The following is a 19,528-nucleotide window of genomic DNA, read 5'->3' on the forward strand; positions in this document are numbered from 1 at the left end:
TCTAAACAGACCATGAGTGATACGCCCGTGTGCGCAGTGGTGGTTGCTCTATGTAAAATGTTCAAAAAAAAAAAAAAAAAAAGATGATCTGCCCCGGTTGTGGTGCATGTCAGCGAAGTGTATAAATGTTCATCCTTCCCTTTCTACCAATAAAGTGTTGTAAGTCAGCGCTCTCTGTGCGTCGCCTTTCTTGTCCTCGTCTTCTGTTGCGCTGTAGCCCTTAGCTCTCCATATGCAGCGCGGCCCCACATATGCGGCGCGAACTCGAAGCGTAACCAATGTAACGGCAGTAACGACACGGAGTAAGCTTAGTTTAAGTGGCGTCATCTGGCATAACGTTAACGAAGTGCAGTTAAGATTTCTGCAACAACTGAAAAGTGGCGCTGTTAACACAAAAGCTGTACTTTTTTTAAACAGAGAGCCAGCGAGGTTAGCATGGCACCCACAAGCGGATGGATGATGTTTAAAGGGACACACACACACACAGGCGCGCACACACACACACACACTTGCGCATGCGCCCATGGCGGCAAGAACGCCGGCTCGAGGGGCGCAGGCCCACCTGCCCGCCTAACACACGCACAAACGAGCACTCACTGTTGCATCACAGTCGCCGGGGCATGCGCGCCGCCACCACTTTGCGCTCTGTCATTGGCGGAGCGACCGCAGTAGAAGCATGCGGCTCCTGCTCGTGCCAAAATGACAGAATTTGCGGCTAAAATTCGCTATATCAAGGGTGTCTCCCGCTGCCACTTTGTTACACAGAGGTCGCAAATACATGTCATACCTGCCAACCTCACAGCACGAAAATTCGGGCGACCACAACGGGAGGGGGGGGGGAGTGTTTTTTTTTTCTTTTTGCATAGCGGAAATATTGAGCTGCTTGAACCGAACTTCTTTACTTCTGAAAGCATCTGGCAGTTTCACAGGCGCACGTGGTACAGAATCCATACTTGTCACCTTTCCGCGAAGTCACAAAGCACGGCAAGTCCGCTGTGTATGAGTCCAGAAACACTTGTGCAGTGCTTAGAATGTACTCAGCGGTACTCTGCAATATGGTTACAATGAAATAGAAGTGTGGTGGCGAGTGCCCTTCCGCAGCACCGCCACAGCAGGAAAGGCTGACATACGTGCATGATTTTAAAAAAAGAGGAAAAAAAAAAAAAAAAAAAAACCCTCCTCTGCAGTGGTGGCCACTTTTCGGGAGATTCGAGATGACATTCGTACAATCGGGAGATTAGGTCCAAATTCGGGAGTCTCCTGGACAATTCAGGAGAGTTGGCAGGTATGCATGTGCTTCTATGGAGTAATGGCGGGGAACATGAAAACTTCGTAATATCGAGGAATTCATTGTATGGAGGTTCGTTATAGGCAGGTTTAACTGTACTACAAATAACATCCCCTATATTTTCCTTGGCTTTCTTGTCTGTTAGTTCTAATTAATTTAAACCACAGACAGGATAATATAACCGCGGCTGGTACCACAGACAGGAGGATAACTCACTTGACAAAGGCCGACGTGTCACTGACATTACGCCGATGATGGCTTTTCTGACTTGGAGTAGGAGACGATGGTGGCGTCAAGGCGGGTGCCAAGCGCTCTGATGAGGTTCCTGACAAAGGCTGTGTACTGCTGATCATGTCCACACTGACACCCTGAGCCTGAATCCTGCATACAGCAAGCACCATACAATCGCACTGCTGAGAGACGAGCTATCCCTGCAAGCCATTTCACTTCATTCACTTCACCTTTGTGTACTGGACTAATGTGACAGAGTCATGCCTGCCAAGCAGTGCAAGTGTGCCTTACGATTATGAACAGATTTATACAGTTGACTTCCGTAATCTTGAGCTTTACAGAGGTGATGGAATTGGTCAATTTAGCTGGTTGGTCAAATTAGGAGAGGCAGGAAGAAAAAGCACACTGCTGCTTTATTTGGCAGCATTTACTGAATTCTTACCGATCCAGTTCGCATGGTTTCAAAGGAGAATACAAGCTGCATCCTAATCTAATGTGTGCCTGATTATAGAGCAAGAAAAACATGCAGAAAGACTCACGTCAGAAATATGAAAGGTGGCTCCATTACATACTACGTGCTAAGCATGTAAAATAACTCTGGTTTTGAGTGGACTTTTTTGATAAAGATGCTGTGATGTTGCCAAAACGTTAAGGTAGTGCATCGCAAAGCAGGTCAGAGGCATATGAAATAGACGAGGACGAGTGATTCCGTGTCCCTCTGTCCTGCTTTGCGCTGCAGCATCTTAACATTATCGAAAACCAACTAATACAGACCACTACCCTTCTAAGTTGTTGACAACCTACACTACACATGCTAGTGTTGTCAAAACCCTGCCGTGACAAAAACATTTATTGTTATCTTGCGATGAAAGTGGTGACAAAGCTGGCTCTGACAGTAGGCTATTGAGAATCTTGAACAAAACTTCAGTTTTGTATCTGTGGAGACAATTTTCGGACCAGTTTCTTGGAAATAGGTATGCGTTAGAACCAAGAGAATAAGTAATCGTAATGCAAGGTGCTGTTTTTGCTTAAAACTCTGCCAAGGGCTGGCCAAAAGTTGACGCTCACGGTAGGACAGAGCACGTCTGATGTATAGATTATTCTTTAGCCCCGCCAAGATTAAAGCTGCAGCCATTGGGTTCACCAATAAGGTCAATATTAGGTACAGGTAGGTGCATGCCAGGCAGTGAAGTAAGCGGTAAGGGCCACTCTGAGGATCAAAATTAAAGTCTTGGCCCATAAAAATGCGTGGGTTATCAGACATGACCTTCGAAAGGGATGAATTCACAATCAGATTAACTGAAACGTACTATACTACAGTAAGTAGTGTGCATCACTGCCCTGCTAAAAAACGCATAATTAGCACTGGTGCCAGGCCTGAGATAGTTTACCTAAAGGCATATGTGGCTTCTCACAAGTTGGCAGTCACTACTCCCTATTCACAGTGGGCTGCACATACAGAATTTATTAAGGAGAGATGCTACTCGAAAAACGATTTTTAAAAAAATTTCTTGACTTAGAACTTTGAAATTTGAGGTAATAGTAGAGTTTGTGATGCTGATTTCAAAACTGTAATTAGTTTTCTGATAACTGTAATAGTTCCAAGATCAAGAAGGGAGCCGACAGATGGATACACGTTATAGGTTTCAAAACAGGAGAAAGTGCCTCAGAACAGGCTGGCCGACGTTTCGATAGGGGACCTATCTTTGTCACAGGCGCCTTGTCATCCCTGGCGTGTTAGTTTTAAGGGGTTAGTGATGACGTCATGTCCAGCGGTGGCGCGTCTGTTGCTGTTGGTCATGGTCATTACTAACCCCTTAAAACTAACACGCCAGGATGACAAGGCGCCTTTCACAAAGATAGGTCCCCTATCGAAACGTCAGCCAGCCTGTTCTGAGGCACTTTCTCCTGTTTTGAAACGTAATAGTTCCAGAGTTACTACAACTTCGACAACAAAATATTGGGTTTTTTGTGCACACTTTTTAGCTTATTAAAAAATTTTCACACAGAATCCCAAGATATCTAATTTTGCTGCACATGAGCAGTACAGTACTGCAACGTACCTCAAATGTCTGCTTAACTTGCTACCTTTTTAAAAAAAAATCGAAGGTACCAAATGTATATTTTACATCTCCCCTATCAGCATATCAAGTTATGAAACCAAAAATATGTAATGTATAGTGCAACTTCATATAGATATCTGTATTTTAGAGTGGCTGAAGAAGCTCTGTGCAAAATTTCGTTATGATATAACTATTTTAAGTGCATGAAAGTTTGTGCACAACATGTCAGAATTGCCTCATAATGGAAATTGAGAAAAATGCATTTGAAAGTTATAAACGTGTGTATTCATCAATATACAGTGCGATTAGCATGAAACTTTGTGAGAGCATAGAACAATCCACACTCTAAACAGCGAGCGCACTTAAAAACATCCGGCTCCATATGTTAATATTTCCCAGCCCTTAAGTCAGCCATAAAGGTGCACTCTCTTCACCATGTGGCAGAGATGAGCCCTTGCCTCGGCTGTTTTGCATGCAGACAGACACGCTTTTGATTCGCCTCTGGTCATGTGAGTGGCCCAGGGTGACAAGTTCTTCAGGTGGCAGTATATCAAGCTCTTGAAGGATGTGCTCAAAGTTTGAATATCCCTTATTGAAGAACTAGGTAGCCATTGTTGCAGCTTCCACAGCTGTACAGGATGGGAGCGTTGTCTTTGGACACAGAAGCCAGACCTTGCTGTGGAGCAAGTCCACAACACCTTGCATTGTTCCTTGTAGACAGTGAACCAAGAGCTTTTCAACTGTGAGGTGCTTATATAATGGATGTGCAGGCAACACCTGTTTGTTGGTCAAGATTAGAGTGTAATCTGGCACGCACTCCCAAAGAGCTCTGGCTCGCCCGTGCTTACATCAGGAAGTCACTTCTGAACAGAATTGGCGACTTCCTGCCATGTTGCTAGAATTAAAGTAGGATGCTCGCATGGCAAGATACATTTCCTGGACATTTAATGTGGGTGGTTATTGCAATTTCATAAATATTTTGTAGCTCTTGTGTTGCATCATCTTTCAACTTATCTCCACAGGGAGGTGGTAATGGCAGTTTACGAAGTGCCGTGCCATGGTGCTCGGCCACGTGGTTCATGCTTTCCCCTTTACCACATCAACTTACCATACACTGTGGCCTCAGCACCTGCTGTGGCTGAGGCCAGAGTGACATTGCCTGATTAAAATAGATTTTTCACCAATTTCTAATCTGAATTCAGCCTTGATACTCGGCGAAATAAAAGTTAAATGACCAAACATAATTTTACAAGTGAAATGTCAAAAGTGACAATTTTCACAAAAAGGCCATTTTTCGAGTAGCATCTCCCCTTAAATAATAAACACCCTAGTAAAAGTTTTCTTCTAATATGTAACATTCATTGGGTATGCATATAATTATAGTTATTTAACCAAGCATGTTACATATAATTATCCAACATGCTTGGTTACAAAAAGCAAGCTTGCTACTTGAGCCAAAAGGGGCAGAATGGAATAAAAATAAATTATGGCAACTATTAAGGACAACTGAAGGCCTTATTAACCTAACTTGTGTGAATTTATTGTGTGAATACAACGAAGTACTCCAAATGTTCAATAAAATTATTTAATCAGTTATTAAGTTCACTTCAAATTTGGAACTGATTGTCACACACAATTTTTATCAACTGAACTCATATTTAGCAATACTGACTCACCTTAACTGAAATTGCACCAATGCAAAAGCATGATAAAAATTCAAAAGGAACAAATCAGCAGGTGCGCATTGTACAGAACAGGCTAGTTGGTTGCCACAGATAGCGTTCCCATTGGCAAAACAAGATTTCGCGCGAAGAAATAGATGGGGTGGTAAACAAAAAAAAAAAAAGCTTGTCCTACCTATTTAAAGAAGTACTGACACAAAATTTCGAAGGCGAGATAACTTATGGGATAGATTTGTGTGGACACACGTGCATAATCTACGAAATATCAATGGATAATATAGCCTAGAATATATCTAAAATCAATTTTAAAGTGCATGTCATGCCACTGTACGCGAAATGTACCTTTGGTTTTCGTATAAGCAACCCACCGCCACCTGCGTCACGAGTTTGTGTTGGCTGCCACGATTCTTGCGAGCGCTCTCTCCTAGCAGACCTTTTCAACGGAAAGAGGGGGCCAGACTTGCACTGCTTTTTTTGGAGGTCATGCATGTTTACGTCTCAGAAGGGTTATAGCAACAGCTAGGAAGGCTTCACTGAAAAGAGTTGTGAACACAGTGCTCATGTTCACGCGGTTTTGTAGGCTCACGTGGCCATCTATGTTTACATGAGAACCACTCTGAGTCCCGCCTCACTGTGTGCCCTCTGAAACCGGAACTGCGACTGGGCGCTAAAAAACAGTCTCCAAATAATTAACCGTCATGCGCTCAAGCAAACAAGCTTCCCAGCCGTGATAAGTGGGTCATTCGCTACTTATTGAAACAAAAAAAAAACAAGGTGCCAAATTTTTGTATCCGTGCTCTTTTAATACTTTCTTGTGTGTGTTATCTTCCATTTTTACACCACCAATACAACTTGTTACTACAGGCCGTCATACACCTAACTTAATTACCTCAGTACTAACGGCATCTCTTATGTTGGGCCAGCAAGATCAATTTATGCTTTGACAACAAAACTGACCCTTGCTGCTGCTGTCCTGTTAAGGGTGCAGCTGGAGTAGCAAGATTTGATCCGGAAGGCACGAATGAACCACCGCTGCTGCCACCAACCACAGGCCCATTAGACGCTGCAGAAAATGGTGCCTGGTCTCCCGTAACGCTCGATACCGCTGCACCATTGCTACCCTGTGATGTAGCACTCGCAAAGTTCTGTTCGCCAGAGCAGTATGGTGTGAAGAATGCCTCGAGTGAGCTGGATCCAAGCTTAGAGCCAGGCTGGCTGGGTTGACTCGGAGTAGTGATTGCCGAAGATGGTGCCGATGCAGATGCCTGGGGTGGTGGTGGCAGGAGACCAGGCTTGGCATTGGCACCAAATGGTGTTGTTGCAGCACATGGACTTCGTACGCCTTCATAATCTGCAGTTTCATGGTGGGTGGTGCAGGAGATAAAAAGTGAGAATAGGTTGTAGGCCAAAAAAAGGCAAGAGGGGAAAGAATATTTTTGAGGAGGAGGAGAAGGCAGTAAAAAACACTGCAAATTTTAGTGTTCCACAAGAAATACCAACAAAACTTTCACTTTGGTAAGTATCACTTGGGAAAAAGCAAAGAAAGGCAAGAGGGGAAAGAATATTTTTGAGGAGGAGGAGAAGGCAGTAAAAAACACTGCACATTTTAGTGTTCCACAAGAAATACCAACAAAACTTTCACTTCGGTAAGTATCACTTGGGAAAAAAAAACAGAATAAATCAAATATATGAGAGTGAGAAATGGGTGTGAACACTGCCTCTAAAGTGGCTAGTATACTTAAATGTACATTATTACTAAACATAAATTAGTTATAGATATAATTATTTCCAACAATTCTTTTCATAAATTTTTAAACAAATGCCAGCAATTTGTTGCACCACCTGTGCACATGCTGTCTGTTCCCACATAGAGGGCATGCTTAAAAAAGAAAAGGAACCTTAAAGGCACCTTTCCATCAATACTTTAGTGGTAGTTGTGGCTTAGAAAGAGCTACAGCTGAAATGCAATTTGCATCCACAAATAAAAGATTAAGAGCAACACTTGGGCTATGACACCATTACACCAACATACAAGAATACATGAAAGGTTTAGATATTAAGCAGAATTGTAGAACAAAGGTGTAATGAAGTGGTTTAATGGGGTATGGTAGGGTAAATTGACCTAAAAAGCCATTTTTTTATTTCACCACTAAAAAAATAATACACACTCTGAGGAACATGAATCTGCACTGTCAAGCGCGCAGCAGTGCTCTAAGCCATTTAAAAATTGCACCAAAGGCCGCGCGTTTGTCAGGAGGCGAGGGCTCTTTTCCATCGATGTTTTATAATGACTATGGCTAGATCAATTGAATATACTCAATTCCTACCAATTTCATAAGTTAAGATTGCAAAATTTCCCACCAAAATACTTTTGTAGCGTAGTCATTGCTGTACGCTGTGAGCACATTCCACGCACATTTTTAAACATAAAATGGTGTTTTCCTTCTGATCATCTTTTTTGAACATTTTCCAAACATGATGCACCTTTTCTGAAAAACTGTCTGACCAATCACACTGAAATTTTCTCAGATTATACCTAACTCGCTTCCAAATAGTTTGAACTGAAACCTTTGAAAAAAAAAAAAAAAGATTAATTGGAAAGTCTATCTCATGGCATGTGATAAGTGAGGACAATATTTTTTCTTGTGAAATATATGTAGGAGCCCGTTCTTATAGGTAGGGATTAATACCAATATTAAGTGGAATAAGCATGCCAAATTTCACAGTCATAACATTTTTCATTTCTGAGTAAAGGTACACTTAATTTTGTACACCAGTCTAAAATTTGGTACTCAACAAGAAAAAAGTAAGAGAAGCTACAGTGTTTAAATTACACAGAGTGGAGGCGCCACACCTTCTTACTGAGCACACAAAATTTCACAACAAAATATGGAACATTTTTTGAGATATAATGCTGAAACCAGGACAACCCGTTTACCCTACCATACCTCCTTAAGACAATGTGATAGTACAGTGCTAAGCCCACCTTTGACATAGTACAGCACTTAGCAACAGGCCTTTTGGCAATGATCGCTATGCTTGTAAAAAGGAATAAGTGCAGATACTGGCAAGCATGTAATGCTTCAATTGTGACAATTTCTTCAAACAACATATTTTTCTGCATTAAAACAAATGTAAAACAGCTGTGACATAGTATGAACACCAAGCAAGGACTATAAGAGATTGAAAATGTAAAATCTCTAGAGGAACAAAAATGACAATCTGTTCGAAATTGAAAATAATAGCCCTTGGTGGCTCTAGTGCCATCACTTATTTATTGAATGCATTTGCTTGCAGAATAGTAAACATGTATATGAATGCAAAGGTGAAGTCTGTAGATGCTCTGATAGACTTTTGCTTGCATAAAGAGTACTTTGAATACTAGTCACAACCCCCCCCCCCCAAAAAAAAAGGGGGTGGGGGACGCTAGTGCATGATACTATAGAAGCACCAATGGCTGAACCCGGTTAGAGGAAAGAAGCAGAAGCCAACCTGTCTTGTTACTATGCAACATTTACAGGGTTCTTATAATAAAGCATGACCACATCTCATGGCATGTCAGAAGCGCATTTGCCCCATAGTGGCAAAGATCAGACCTAAATATGGTGTCACTCTTGCAATAGTACTGCCTTATGTGATTGACGTTCACGCAGATTAAGTAGTGATCAAGGGAAATACTTATGTGCCTGGAAACGTGACCACTTCAGAAGTCTCCAAGATGCAATAAACGGAAGCCACAGTTTACTCTATTGCATAACATTAATCTGGCCCCACCACACAAGAGCTCCGCAACACAAACAAGCAATAAAGGCTGCAAGGAATCAAGCATGCCGAGGTCATACCTGGTACTGCTTCCTTAACTGAAATGCCAACAGAGTAACAAACCAAATTAGATGTAATTTCTGGATCAGCTGCAAATGATCCCAAAAACTGTACATAGATATGGAACATTACCTTTACATGGCTACCAACGACAAAAATTTGCCTGGAGTGTCCCTATAATTGTTACTTGAATAATGACACTACAGGACTTGAACAGATATCACTGGCATCCATTTACTGATGGTGTCACCAAAAGTCGACAGTTAATCGATGGTACTTAACAATAAAACCACAGCTGCTGTGTGACCTGAAGGTCATAGGAAAGAGGAATACTAGCTCATAGCTTCGTTTGACTGAGTTCATATTAAACAGATTTTATTTCAGAAAAATATGCAGCACTTTTGCTGCGCGTATTTCTTTGCAACATTAAAACAGTGGGACCAAGGCACATTACGAGCCATTTTGTTGAAAACAGTGCCTACACTTTGCAACAGCTGCAAATAGCTATTTAACAAGACCTGAAATAAGAACAACAAATCACAATGGAATGCTGCAATGTACACTACCTTCTGCATAGTGGAAGTTAGTCTCGCACTGGTGTTACTTTCAACAGGCTTAATCAAGGCCGACAACTTGCAATGTTTCAAATTTGTCACCCCACACATATTTTGCATGCTGTAGCACTGCAGCCACTGACACTACATAAGTAGCTTAAGAACAGGTCTGATATACAAACCATGTACTTTTGGTGTCTTACACGGTCCATCAACAGAGTTGATTGCTACTTGAAAATGAAGACGAAAGAAAGATGTACCCTAATCAGTTTTAACTTTTTTTTTTCAAATGGAATCAGTCGCACACAGATACGTGTCAAATCTTAATGAGATAGAAAAATAGCACAGTGCATTGGCAATTCAGCATAAGAGACATAAGCCCCAGGTAGTACAGCACAAGGATGGCCAGGTAGTATGCTTCACTGAAAAGCAATTATTTCCAATACAAGTGTGCTCCACCGCATTACACGCCTGTCTTACAGTGAAGCTTACTAAAACAAGTTCATCATTATAAAGCGTAAACAGGATCCTCACTGCACAATCTATATTTTTTTTTTTTTAGAGACACAGGTTGCCATCTTTTCCTCTGTAGCATGTAATTCCCTTGATCTTCAATGCATCCTTTGATAGCATGTACCAGAAGTGTGCTGTTTCATCAGCATGAATATTTCCAATGAAGCAAGGAGTGATGGCAATACCGTTAGGAGTGGCACACTTGCAGGGGCGCAGCACAGTGCAGCATTCTATATATGGGAAGTATAGATAGTTTTCCATAAGAGACACAATAACTCTGTTTTCCCAATACTTCAGGATTTCCCGTTGTCCTGGTTGGTGGAGACCCCGCTTTTCTCTTTTTCATATTTCGCAAGTTCTCTTTTTTTTATGACGTGCGAATATTAGTGTGTACCAGGTAGAAAGTTGCAAGACTGCTGGATGTTTCCAAGAACACTCTAGGATCTCCTCCATGGATGCTTTACTTAACCTTAAAAATTGAATTGAATTGAATCTTTATTTTCATGTTTGATACTACATGAAGGATGGCGGGAGTAAAAGCTGCACTAAAACAGCTTGACTAGCTCCCGCTACCTAAACTAATTTTCTCCATACATGCTTTTACTAGTGTCCTTCTATAGCATGCCCTAATATTTTTAAAGCTTGACCACAGTTACTTGCAACACACCATATACAGCTGAGCCTCAGTACATACAGTTTGTGTTCTGCAGAAGACTGCTAGTTATGGTCATGTCTTTTACTTTTACTTTTTTTTGCTTAAAATGTAGTGACCATCAAAAAATTAAAGCACAGCTCTTAAACTGTCTATGGCTATATTTTTAATGACTTAGTAACGTAGTTCCTGCTTGCTTCACAGCCTAGCCAAGACATCTATTTTATCTCCTGCTAAAGAAAGCACACTAAGATTTTCTGCTGACAATTGTAGATTCTTGCAAATATGTGTAGTAAATGTCATGACACAAAATTTTAGAATTCAATAACCTTAAGCTATTAAGAATGTAAGACCTATAAACCTGAAAATGAAAGGTCCAGGCCCACTCGAACTTTTTTACATCAAAGAGCTTGTCACTGCATCCTAAACAAACATTCAAACAGAAAAGAACAACCTGGTGTTGCCTGCACCTTTGCTACCCGATTCTGTGCATTAAAAGCATCTCAGTGTCTGCAAAATAAGTTTTAAAACTGTTAATGTAAAAGTCAGTGTTAGTTCACACACGGTGTAATGTATCTTGACCTCAAAAACTGAAAATGCATCTGAACTGCATGACGGAAGCAGCTCATTCAGGCGAAGGATAAACAGTGCAAGAAGACATAACACAAGGAAAGAAGCACAGATACAGTGCTGATTAATTTATTCCTCCAAACGGAAGAAACAGACAAGACAGGTGATTACAAAAATATTTTGCGTTGACAAAGACACGTGTCAAGAAGATTGCCGAATGAGAAACAAGGAATGCTGGGAGTGGGGTCTAAAACCTTAAAAGTAGATCTGTGCGAATAGCAAAATTTTGGGTGCAAAGCGTATTTGAACAATAAAGATTGAGCGCGAATGAAATCGAATAATTCTTGAATATTTCTCATATATTTCGAATACTTCGAAGCGAAATTACAAAAAAAAGTTGCAGAAAATCCCCAAGTATGTTCTTAGGAGACAGGAACAATTACAAGTCACAAACATGGTCAAATAACAGATTTATTCCTAAGGGGGGATGCGGCTTTTATTTCGTGAAAAATTAAAAAAAAAAGAACTAAAAAATCACATTTTCAGTTTCTGTAGCCCTTTTTCTGATTCCAAAATATCGTCACTGAAAACTACGTAGAAGTGTGGTAAAAAATTTGTTGTGCCTGCCGAGGTGGCGAAAATTATTCTGGAAATTGAAAAAAAAAAAAAAAAATGCGTTTAAGAAAAGTTATAGCACATCAACGGAGCAACTGGGCGCCACCATCTTGGGCTTGTCAGAAAGAGCATTTCTCCATCTTCAAATTTCTCACTTCAGCTAGGTCCTCCATTCAGAAAAAAGCGTACAAAAAGCAAATGTTTGAAGTTTGTTTCAAGGCCTTCGACTGGATGCGTCTGCCTTGTTCCAGCACACCTTGCCATTGGTCCGATCCTCGATCCGGGACAGCGTCTTCTGCTGCTTGCATGTCGCGAGGTCACGGCTGTCTAAAATCCCGCTACTTAATAACGCATCCGCACTCGTTTTGTGTTCACAGGTCGACAATCATTTAGAATATAATTACGCTTTAGTTTGGCAGCTGCAAGCGGAAGCTCAAGCATCAGATTACGATAGTGCGCCGCGGTCATCGCGAACGTTGCAGATGTGCATTTCGGACAGACTGGTGTGCTTATCAGCATTTCACAACCCGTGACTAAGAATATCGCGGGACGACTCTCCGTACTCGCGATCGAGCATCACGTACTTTGAAACATCGGGTACCGCGGCCACGCACATTGCGACCGAGCTTACTGCTCGGAGTCGTGGCTAAGCCCAACTAAGCTCATGTCGCCGATGTATGAGACGAATCCGAACACTGCGGGCAAGAACATCGTGCTAGCGGACATGCGAAAGTGAAGAAGCCGCGATGTGTTTCGTTGCAAGCAACGCGAGACCAAGCATGCTGCACACTGATTTATTGTCTTTATATTTATTTTCTGTTATTATAACCTGTTATATTTATTTTGCAGAAGTTCGAATACTTCGAAAAGTAAAATTTCAGTGCAAATTGAATCGAATAGCAAACACTAGTCAAAAAATATTTGAAAGTTCGAATATTCACACACCCCTACTTAAAGGTGAAGCACCACGCTCATGGTCTACAAGGCAAATGTCATAAAGTATTAAAAAATATTAAATATGAAAAAAAAAACAAAAAAACCAGGAAGCCACCCAAGGCCAACAGAAAGTGGATGCAAAACACGTGGCCAACAGAAAGCTAGTGGGGAGAGAGAGCGTGGTTTGTGAAAGAAGAAGAAATGAAAAGGGACGCTATTTTCTGGGCACAGCTCAGTGCCCTTAGGGATGGGGAAGTAAAGATGATAGAAGAAGAAGAGAAGATAGAAAGGAGTGAGTAGCGTGGGAATAGTGTCTTGTCAACGAAGGCGGGAGCACGAAGCCAAAGTCTCTGAATTTTGGCTGCCTCTAAACTTTCGCAAACAAATTGATCGTCCTATGGGGCAATGACAGTGCACCTTTCAGATCACATAGCGCTGAAATATTAGGGTAACCTCTTAGAAGCTCTCCAGGTTGTGCAGAGTGGTGAACACACCCCCGCGGGAGAGACATGCAAGAAACTAAGCACCACCACCCGTTTGAGCCGTGTGCGCAGAACGTCATGTACTCTACTCCGCTGTCATGTGGCAGACATTATGTAGGACAGACGGGTCTTAACGTATGCCTTAGAGAGCACCAACAGAACCTGTCCATGGCTGCATGCAGTCATCTACCAATGTGTTGTTGTGACTGTGGCTGCACCCTGCTTTTTCAAAAGGTGCACCGTCATTGCCAGGCTTAGAGGCAGCCGAAATTTAGAGGCTTGGTGGCAACTGTGTCAGCAAGCCTTCCCTTTCCCTCTTAAGGAAGGGGGTACATTTCCTGTAGTGCGTGTTTCGCACTAGCTTTTTGTTCACCCCTTTGTGTGCAACTTCCTAGTTTTGCATCAACTTTTCTTCAACCTTGTGCAACTTCACGATTTCGTTTGTCAGTTTTTATTACATTTAATTCTTTTTATGACATTTGGCTTGTATACCATGAGTGTGCTTTGCTTTTAAGGTTTTAGACCCCGCTCCCAGCATTCCTTGTTTAACTCATTTGGCAACCTTGATATGCGTCTTTGTCAATGCAAGATGTTTTCTAATTGCCCAGTTCGTCTGTCCCTTTCTTTTTGGTCCAATACGTTCCACAAGAAGCCTCGCATTCGGAGGAATAACTAATTGTGAGTCAGCACTGCATCCATGCATCGTTCCTTGTGTTCCATCTTTTTGCACTGTTTTTCTTTCCTTAGTACGAACCAACTTGCCCAAGCATCCGTTTCAGCTCGTTCAGGCGGTATGCACCTGCACTGTAGTAGAACTGTTGGGCACAATCCAATTTCCAATGCAAAAATAACAGTAGCATCAGCATTTCCAGTGATGGCGCCCATACTTTATACAGCTGGTAGAAACACAGTTTGTCTCCTTCAAGCAGAGCCCCCCCCCCATTCAACATGTCTTTGACACTGCATTATGCTTTACTCGAGACAACTGTTATGTTTCAATGAAAGAATCAACACACCAGAATTACCCACAGGACCCACAAGAAACACTTGGATATCCAGCTGACCTTCACTTTGATGACTTGAAATGTCTGGTGTAACTGTTTCCTCTTTAGGATCACTTCCTGTACCGATGAAAGAGTTGCAATATCACATTAAGCAGGCTTCCAGTTCAAATTTCGTTAATTTTGCAAGGCATGCTTAACGCACAAACGAACACTTATGACAACTGCACAACTGAATTCCATTGTGGAAAACAATAGTAGTCGCTATAAAACTATTTGTTGCAACCCTCGAGTGTAACAAAGAGTGCCCAAAAGTCCTTCAGCAATGATTGGAAATATATCTTAAGGGTCCCCAGGTGGAGCATGCATACAGGATCAAGAATTCTACTACTGGCACTCCGAAAACCTGCCCAGAAAGAACGCTGTACAAGAGAAAAAGCCCCTTGCATACCGTATTTCCATAGATAGAGGTAACATGCTTGTTAACTTCCTATTAATGCAAGTTTTATAAATAAATAGGCCCATCTACACTAATAGTTCTACAGCTGAAGCAGGTCCACTTATAATGACCATTAGCTGAAAGAGGGAGCTGAACCATATAGATATTTCCCTCAGCTTTTCTTTCACAATAAACAACCTTTTTTTAAAATAAATTAACGAAGAAAATGCCATAATACTAATGGTACAGCAAAAGTAGTCGAAGCAGCTATTAAATGAGCAGAGTGCCAGAACACACAGGTTCTATAGAGGCACAAAATTTTGCACATACTATTTGTAAACATGATTTCATTTGATTTTTAGCCGTACATTAGCTGTCTTATGAAAAAAAAACAAAAATACAATGGAATACTTTCTTTTGTAAAAGTGCGCGGTGCACTTTTACAACTAGGTATCTAATGAAGCGTTTAACAGAGCCCTAAACAAGCTTGGACTATATCCAGCTGACAGGCAACCTTCCAGACAAATGACAGGCGTATGAGGTAACTATTATATATATATGACTTAACGTTCTTTCACCCAATTTTTGCCTTTCAGAACTTATTCCCACCTCCACATGCACCGTGCAAATACATATGTGCAACAGCACTTACGTTGCTCAGCACACCAGCGTTTTGAGCAAGGTTTTAAGATATTTAGCTACGAGACTGCCGGACTATTTACAGATCTTCAAGAAAGCTACACTAGACTATTACACCGTATTACTACTTAGAAGTACTTCTTGAGGGGCTAGTTGGTGAAGCATCTTGAAAGGAATGGCATATCTGCCAAGTTTGGAGAAACGGAATCCGGGAGACCTACTCAACAGGAGGGGGGGGGGGGTACTGCGATAGCAATTATATGGGCACTGTCAGCAGGATTTTGCAGTCGCCGCTGATTTGTAGAGTCCAAACCGATAACATCGCTTACGCATCGTCTGTTTCACGTGCGAGTAAAAGCGTGCTAGCGCTAGGGACGAACGCGGTTGAAGCAGAGATGAAATGACCCGGTTGTCACCGATGCGCCAAAGGCACATGCGATAACATCGCTCCACGTGCGAGGCCTGTCGTCGCTTGCTTACCAGTTTTTTCGTCGGGCAAGGGACCATAAGGGGCGCCGTTGAGACGGGGACGGTCGCAAGCTGCTGGCGAACTGCGCTATCTCGACAGACATTGGTAACAGCTACCCTTTTAAGCTACCCGCTTAGCTACCCTCCACTGAAAGCAGCAGTGACACAATTTTGAAGGCGAGATAACTTGTGGGATAGATTTGTGTGTACCCAAATGCATCATCGATGCCGGCGATAGTCTGGCATCAGTGTGCTGGACTGTCGCCGAGCTCACCGGAGTGAGCGAGAGAACAGTTAAGCGTATCAAGGCTGAAGCTCTGCGGGCCCCACTTGCCTCCCTGAAGCGCAAGAAGTTGAATTCCTCGGGCCAAACTGAGAAGCGCATCACCGGCAAGACGCGCTGCAGTGCTATGACACGTTTGCGTTGGCAGCACTGCGGCGCAAAGTGCACAGCTACTTCATGCACAATGAAACTGAGTTGAACCTTTCTACTATCGTTAAAAAAAGAAGAAGAATCCTTTCTACTACGTGGCCAGACAACTCTGCTCATGTGGCCAGACAAAGCACTGGACGCGCGGGGCAGAACTGGATTTCCGGGAGATTTTCCCATGATCAGTACAACCGGGAGAAACGTTCAAAATCCGGGAGTCTCCCGGGTAATCCGGGAGACTTGGCAGGTATGGAATGGGGTAAATTTTACTGTCTTACTTCGTGGCACCTAAAAAATTTGCGCCACTACATCATGTCAAATTCACAAGGAACTCTTCCAGAACTTCCAAGAAAGGATCTGAATTGCATAAGTTTGCTCCTGCATATTGGTTCAAAAACAGCCGCTTTGACTGTGTGACACCATGCTGCCAATTAATGTTCCAAAATCACAATCTCCCAAGATAGAGTACACACAAGTTCGTCAGGGTTTTTTTACTAAGAAGGGGGGGGGACTCATGACAAGTGACTTCCTTCAGGGGGGCAGTGAGGTGGAGAACTTATGCATTGCGTTTTAAATAAGGGTGTGCGAATATTCAATATTTTAAATATTTTTCGAATAGTGTTTGCTATTCGATTCGATTTGCACTGGAATTTTACTATTCGAACTATTCAAACTTCCCAAAAACAAATACGGTCAACGTCCGAATGAAAGTGACCCCTTCAGATTTTCAATATGCTTCACCTATTACACTCTCGTATTGCGGAAAAGCTGCCTTTCAAGCTCCGTTACGGTCGAACTTTGCCAAGAGACGTCCGATTGAAAGTGGTCCCTAGATTTTCAATATGCTTCACCTCATTACACTCTTGTATTGCGGCAAAGCTGCCTTTCAAGCTCCGTTACGGTTGAACTTTGCCAAGAGACAGTGAGCGCCCGACTTGGACGTGGTCCCTAGAGTTTCAATATGCCTCACCTCATCACATCTCGGTATTGCAGCAAAGCTGCCTTTCAAGCTCCGTTACGGTCGAACTTTGGCAAGAGAAGTCAACGTCCGATTAAAAGCGGTCCTAGATTTTCAATATGCTTCACCTCATCACACCCCCATATCGCGGCAAAGCTGCCTTTCAAGCTCCGTTACGGTCACAAATGTATTAACTCAAGAAAACGCTGGTTCCAACATGGAGATGAAAGATGTGGCAGATGTGGGGGCTCAATTAATGCTGTTTTGGACCTGAAATTTGGGCAGGAAGTCTGAAAAATCGGAAGCCGAAGCTGTTTAGCATCCAAAATTTCACATTTTCTTATATATCATAGTCTACGAGGCAGATTTGGAACTCCAGACTTTAAGGGAGCACACCCTTGTCCGCCACATAAGTTGGGCTTCCACAGAAGTTGAAAGAGGACGAGAGGCTGAGGAAATGGTATCTTTGCCTATCACGTGTAAAGTGCTGTCGGCAACACTTTGGTTGCACCAAATCATGTACATAAATACAATTCGGCATCTGCGTTGCCTCATTCTTGATAAGACAACTATGAAACACCACCCCGCCAGTGCTTCATCAACATAGCGAAAAGAAACACTTTCATGTTGCTATCTCATAGGAATATGCTTAGGAATCCTGTCTAACTTTTTTTCTGCAATTTCGCTTCGAAGTATTCGAAAAATATTCTAGAAATATTCGAAAAATGTTCGATTAGATTCGCACTCACACTTCAATATTCGAATTCGCTTCGCACCCAAAATTTTGCTATTCGCACAGCTCTAGTTTTAAATATATCTCCTCTTAGGGGGGCAAGGGAGGACCAGGCGGAAATTTGGGGGAGGGGGGCTGAAGTTTGTATGACAGTCCTAATCTTATTTAACTACAGAAGAGAACATATTCCATAAAACGTGATGGGATTTGACACTGCAGTCAATAGGTTTTCCATCTTTATTAACTATTATAAAAACTGGATTAAACCAGGAGAAAAATAGCATGTCATATCGGCATTCAAGCCCACGAATCAGCTAATAATTTTGCCATTTTGTCAAAGAATTTATAGTAAGAAAATTGTCCACAATGGCCATAGAGTGCTGCGACCCTTTCATATCAGCCGGCACACCACTCTTTTAGTGTCAACCTTTAATTCCGTTTAAACAATCAGATACATCATAACATGGGAGAGATTTGAGTAACACAGTCACTTCTTTCGTTTAGCTGCTTTCTAGCACGTAAACATACAAGGCCAACATAAGCTAACCTGCTGACTTGGCTATTACTAGGTTACAAGCTAAGTTACTATTTTGAGAGTGAATACTGCAGCATGCTCTGTGGGTACTAATAAGATAAAAAAAGAAATAGTTATCCATTTTTCTTTCTTTCAAAAAACACTGAGAATTTTTTGCAATAACAATATAATTTCCTTGGTATTTCTACGCTTTTATAACTATGACAACATTTCACACAACTACCCCAACCCCCTCAGTTTTTTTCTCGCTATAGACTACTACTGCAGTGACTGATATTACTACGACATGTGCTATACCTGATCTAGATGCTATGGTGTGAACACAAGGACATGAAAACACATGAAATGACACCCACATGATGTTCTATTTCATGTGTATTTTTCTTTTCTTTTTTTTTAAGCCAAAAAGCCTTGAGCTCAGCATGAACTAGCTCAAGCATCAGTACTAGTGCAAAAAAATTTATATAACTTGTGTGTGGAAGAATCCAATCTATTTGTAAAAATTACATGCACTAATCATGCTAAGAGAAATTTGAGCACTAAGGGGGGGGGGAGAGAAAAAAGAAACACCTTAACCCTTTGAGGGTCGAATTTTTTCGCAAAATCCAGTCCAAAAATGTGTAATTTTTTTATTGCTGAAATAAATTCTTCAGACGATTCTATTTAAGAAAAAAATTGTCTAAAATTTTTTTTCGTGACCGTAAAGTGACAAAAAAATCAGTTTTGTTGTTACATACATATGGTTTATTCGTAGTAAAATCAAGCACAATCCTAAAAAAAAAAAGCTTCACAGTTCTTTATGAATAAAAATTATGCATGGCATTAAACATAGCTCACAAACATACAAAAATAAGCGCACCAGAGTACGTTTCCGGTTAAAAACGCTCGTTCTCTAACACTAAAACTTTTCAGCGTGT

General features: G+C 41.7%; 1 protein-coding gene across 3 annotated transcripts in view; it reads right to left on the reverse strand.

The window, feature by feature from the left end:
* LOC119396577 (AP2-associated protein kinase 1) overlaps window positions 1-19,528 on the reverse strand; it is a 105,869-nt gene that overhangs the window by 25,821 nt on the left and 60,520 nt on the right. Inside the window, exons 11-13 of one of the 3 annotated variants that reach the window (XM_037663852.2) lie at window positions 14,425-14,529; window positions 6,222-6,615; window positions 1,505-1,669 (exon numbers count right to left, since the gene is read on the reverse strand). In XM_037663852.2, the coding sequence (XP_037519780.1) occupies window positions 1,505-1,669; window positions 6,222-6,615; window positions 14,425-14,529 (664 nt within the window). The remainder of the gene's footprint in view (window positions 1-1,504; window positions 1,670-6,221; window positions 6,616-14,424; window positions 14,530-19,528) is intronic. The other 2 variants (XM_037663860.1, XM_037663866.1) reach the window with 2 other exon arrangements.

This window comes from Rhipicephalus sanguineus, chromosome 1 (genome assembly GCF_013339695.2).
Source record: "Rhipicephalus sanguineus isolate Rsan-2018 chromosome 1, BIME_Rsan_1.4, whole genome shotgun sequence".
Lineage (NCBI taxonomy): Eukaryota > Metazoa > Arthropoda > Arachnida > Ixodida > Ixodidae > Rhipicephalus > Rhipicephalus sanguineus.